At 37.9% G+C, this 5,140-nt stretch overlaps 1 protein-coding gene across 1 annotated transcript; it reads left to right on the top strand.

Annotated features, from left to right (window-relative positions):
- Positions 1–1,549: 1,549 nt before the first annotated feature.
- LOC120354385 (craniofacial development protein 2-like) lies at positions 1,550–2,032 on the top strand. Its single transcript, XM_039441451.1, has one exon. The coding sequence runs from the start codon at positions 1,550–1,552 to the stop codon at positions 2,030–2,032; it is 483 nt and encodes a 160-aa protein (XP_039297385.1).
- The last annotated feature ends 3,108 nt before the right edge of the window (positions 2,033–5,140 follow it).

Below are 5,140 nucleotides of genomic sequence, written 5' to 3'. Positions count from 1 at the left end.
AGTTCGGAAATTCAGCTATCGCTGTGCTGGTCGTAGGTTTGAATCTCGCTGAAGTCATGGTTGTTTGATAATCTCATCTCATTACTCACGCACAAGCAGACGCCTACGTGGGCATAAAACAGTAATGTTTGAAAAGTCTAGTATCTTCAGCAAGGTCCCTCTAGTTGATACCTTGAGTATTGAAGTGAGTACTTATTGAAGCTGAATCATATTTGACCAAAATAAGTGTGAATGTAGTGCCATCTCTTTAGATCTATAGATAATCTGAAAATAAAACAGTAGTAAAGAAGTGGATTCGCATAAGAGTTTACATGTATGTGCTGAATGTGATTATGATGAATTTGATTGTGCTGAATTTGATTGTATGTGCTTAATGGAACGTTTACTATTAATGTGCTCGTTAAAACATGTATTAATGTTCACTATAGAACGATTACTAATTTCACTAGACGTTCCCTATAAAATTGGGGAGTTTTTGCAACTGAAAATCAGAGCTATGCTTTTTTTAAGTAGAACTGGAATGATTTATTCTCATGAAGATTGTGCCAGATTGAGTTTTTAACTACAATATACCTCGATCATAAGAATCTGCAATTTTCTCTTACGATAACAAAACTGCAGGACAACATGACATGTTTGGGTCGCTAAAAAAGAGTTCCTTATCAGAATGTTTCTACTTTATTTTTTCTCTAAGCTATTCTGATATTCCACGAAAAAATTATAGCGCAAAACGCTCTGATTTGGAAAGCTACTATATTCAACATTAAATTACTTTATTCATTTGTATAAACAATAATGTGTGCGTGAACTCCTATAACAATTTATACAGTTCTCTGGCAAAGAAGTGTAAACACAATAGCGTAATTCAAAGTAATTAGGCTGTTTTAGCCAGTGAGTATAGAATGTAACATTCTATACATTCTACATAATTATGTAGGATTACATTTCCATTATACATTCTACATATGTATTACATTCTATACTCACTGGTCTTAGCTCACAGTTTTCAATCATCAAACAATTATCAACAAGAAATTTCACCTCCTGACTTACCAGTCACTAATCTGCAAATTCAATGTCAAACTGATTCAGGCACATGGTTGTAATGTTGTCCCGTGGGAGTTGCTGGTCTCCTATCGGGCGCCTCCCCAGGTGGCGGATTGGGGAATGCCTCCTAGATATAGGGGGTACCGGAGAAATCAAATATCCGGGGTGGACCAAAACCAGCAAACAATTGCTGCCTTGCAGATGGAGATCAGTGGATATTCAAAGGATAAGGGAAGAAAACCCTGAAAGTAAATTGACTGATGCCTTGTAGTTTGGTATTGGCTTACCAAAGGCTAGGGAGGGAAACCCGAAAAAATGACCTGGTCCTCCAGGTTTGGGGTTGGGCGAGGGGCTAATAACCCCTCACCGGAAAAAAATTGTTATTGTGAAGCCTCAAAATGAGCCTCGGACGGACAGGAATAATGGAATTAAATCAGGAAACGCAAACAAAAAACGAATAAGAATGATGGATTGGACTATTGCTACATGGAGTGTGAGAACGATGATGAGAGCTGGAAGGATGATGAAGGTAGCTGATGAAATGACAAAGTTCAAGATAGAGTTGATTGCTCTCCAGGAAATACGATGGCACGGAAGTGGAAAAATAGAGAAAAAAGATTTCTCAGTGTTGTATAGTGGACCAGAATACAGAACAGGGCAAGGTGGAGTGGGCTTCATGATTGGGAAAAAGCTCAAATCATCTATACTAGGTTTCTACCCTGCAGGCAGCAGACTGTGCCGAATAAGAATCAAAGGCAAATTTAGGAATATATCAATAGTTTCTGTGTATGCACCAACTGAGGAGGGGGATGAAAATGAAAAAGATAGTTTCTATGAAGCTTTAGAGAGGGAATGCAGAATGGTACCCAAACATGACATGCTGATAGTGATAGGAGACTTGAATGCCCAGATTGGGAAAGAAGATTTTCTGAACACAGTGGCAGGCAAGTGCACCATACATGATGTAACAAATGAGAACGGTTAAAAACTGAGTGAATTTGCAATAGCAAACAATATGATCATCAGCAGTACATGTTTTCCAAGGAAAAATATTCACATGGGTACCAGGACCTCACCCTCATCAGAAACAGTCAATCAAATTGTGTTGATATCTAAAAGACTTGCCTCGTCAATCATAAATGTGAGATCCCAGAGAGGTCAAAATTGTGACTCTGATCACTTCCTTGTCTCAGTAAAGCTGAGGGAGAGACTATCAAGAGTCGGATACGAAAGAGGGCTAAGAAGATGCATGTTGGACATAGAAAACTTGAGAAATGGAGAGAGGACAGATATATATGAAAGAGAACTTGAAAGACTCATCCCTGGAGGCCTGAATGATTTCGAGGGCAATGACAGGAATATAGAGGAGCTATGGGATAATTAAAAAAGAACAGTAAATGAGGTCGCCACAAAGCCTTGGTGAGAGAAGTAGGGGAAGAAACATAGAATGGTATGATGAGTGCAAGGCAGCTGTAAACCAGAAAAATGAAGATAGACGGATAGATGATGCAAAGGGAAACAAGGAGAAATCGTGCTAAGTATATGGAGAGTCGGAAGACAGCCAGCAAGCTTTGTAGAAGAAAGAAGAGAGAATATATGAAAAAGCTCATTGAAAACATGGAGATAATGAACGAGCGAAACGAAAGTAGGAAATTTTACCAAGCAGTGAACAGGATGAGAAAAGGTTTCCAACCAAGTTTGATTGCATGTAAGGACTTGAATGGAAGAGTGCTTGGTGAAGATAGCGAGATGATGGATAGATGGGCTGACCACTTTAGCAGTTTATTGAATCAAGTTGAAGATGAAGAAGACCCAATAGTATATGAAGGTGCTGAGCCCCTAATTCAGCCCCCAACATATGTTGAAGTAGAAGAAGTTATAAAAAAGCTCAAAAATAATAAAGCTCCAGGAGGGGACTCAATACCAGCTGAGTTAGCTGGTACTGAAGAATGTTCTGGTACTAAAGTATACTTTAGCTTCTACTAAAGTATGGAGGGAAAAGGATGAGAAGAGCCATGCATACCTTGATTTTAGGGATTTGGGAACAAGAGACAATGCCTGATGAATGGAAAATTGGAACAATATGTCCTATTTTCAAAAAAGGGGATAAAATGGTATGCAACAACTTCAGGGGAATAACACTGTTAAGTACTTCATATAAGATTTTCTCTGCATGGCTTTTGAAGCGTCTAGGTGTGTATGTGGAAGAAATAATGGAAGAGCATCAATGTGGTTTCAGACAAGGAAGAAGTACAATCGATCAAATTTTTACCATGAAGCAGATGATGGAAAAATGTTTTGAGTATGATACAGATCTACATCTGCTTTTTGTTGATTTCCGCCAGGCATTCGATAGCATCAGGAGAGAGAGAATGATGAGAGTATTATTTGAAAATGGAATACCGAGAAAATTGATAAGTCTCATAAAGCTAACAATGTCCAGCACAACCGCTCAAGTTAAGATAGGTAACAAAACTAGCCGAATGTTCAGTGTTACTACTGGTGTTAGACAAGGCGATGCTCTCTCTGCAACACTATTCAATTTGGTTCTAGAGATGGTGCTCCAGAAACTCGGCACAACTGCAACTATAATCAACAGAACAAACCAAGTATTAGCTTATGCAGATGATGTTGTCCTAGTCTCAAGAAATCAAAATAGCATCAAAGAAATGTTTAGCAAAATGAGGGAAGAGGCAAGAGAGGTGGGTCTTGAAGTTAACATAAATAAAACTAAATATATGAGAATGTCTGCAAATCAAGCAAGAAGGCAAGTATGTAATCTGGAAATAGCCGATGACTGTGTTATAGAAGGCGTCAGAGAGTTCAAATACCTTGGGGTAACCCTGACAGCAGACAATAAGACCAGTCAAGAAATACACAATCGGATAATGATGGGCAACAGAGCATACTTTGCTAATCAAAAAATATTTAAAAGCAGGCTCATATCCTGAAAAACAAAGGTGAAAATGTTCATGACGCTAGTGAGACCAGTTGTAACCTATGGGGCCGAAACATGGACTATCTTGAACAAAGATGAAAAAGCATTAAGGTCATTTGAAAGAAAAATGTTCAGAAGAATCTGTGGACCAATATGTGACGGAGGAATGTGGAGAGCCAGATTCAATATTGAGATAGACCAGGCCATTGGAGCAGGAAATATGGTGCGTTTCATAAAGGCCAGAAGGATTGAATGGCTTGGACATTTAGCCAGAATGAGTGACGAGAGGGTACCATCAAGACTCCTGGAAGAAAGAATGCTTGGGACGAGAAAGAGAGGTCGACCACGGACAAGATGGCTGAACGACGTGATTGGAGACATCCGTGTGCTGGGCGTGGCAAACTGGCGACGGAGTGCTCAGGATAGAGACGAATGGAGGCGCTGTATTGAGGAGGCCAAAGTCCACCCAGGACTGTAGAGCCGGATAAAGTAAGTAAGTAAAGTATAGGTTGTAATGTTGTAGAAGATCTATATTCCATGAATAACATTTATTAACATTCACAATCATAACAAATAGTTTGAAGAAAATACATTTTATAATATTATTATTCACAGTGCTGCAATACTCACCTCCACTAGAGGCAGCTACTAAAATATATGCTCTTATGTAACAATTGGCTTCATTTGGAAGAAAATATAAAGAACTGTACAACATTAAAACTTCACTAACTCTTCAATGTCAGTGAAGCTCATGACAGGACTAGTTCACCAATTCTAATGTGAAACAACACTATAATAATATATTTCTTAAAATAAAAATTTATTTTACTCAATTCAAAACACAACTTGAATTATTGTAGATTAATGTAAATTGTAATTATTATCTTGAGATTTTTGATTCCTTGTGTATATTGTTATCATATTCTACTCCTATATAATTGTAAAAAGGTGAGGCTTTCTTATTATACAGTATTTCAATTTTGAGCATCCTAATGGCTTAACGCAAATAATAGTCTCATAATAGATATGAGTTTTCACTCACCTAGAAGACCTAGTTCAATATACTTATATTCTTTTTCATACATAGAAGAGAGCATGTTACAATAAAAAGTGTCAAGAAACAAAATGACGTTGATTATTGTGTGGCAGGTAAAG

The sequence above is a fragment of the Nilaparvata lugens genome, chromosome X (assembly GCF_014356525.2).
Source record: "Nilaparvata lugens isolate BPH chromosome X, ASM1435652v1, whole genome shotgun sequence".
Lineage (NCBI taxonomy): Eukaryota > Metazoa > Arthropoda > Insecta > Hemiptera > Delphacidae > Nilaparvata > Nilaparvata lugens.
The sequence above is the reverse complement of the archived record's forward strand: the minus strand, read 5'-3'. Positions and strand labels throughout refer to the sequence as shown.

What these genes read in the sequence shown, in the direction of transcription:
- LOC120354385 (XM_039441451.1), top strand. Translation starts at nt 1,550, where the DNA reads ATGATGAGAGCTGGAAGGATGATGAAGGTAGCTGATGAAATGACAAAG.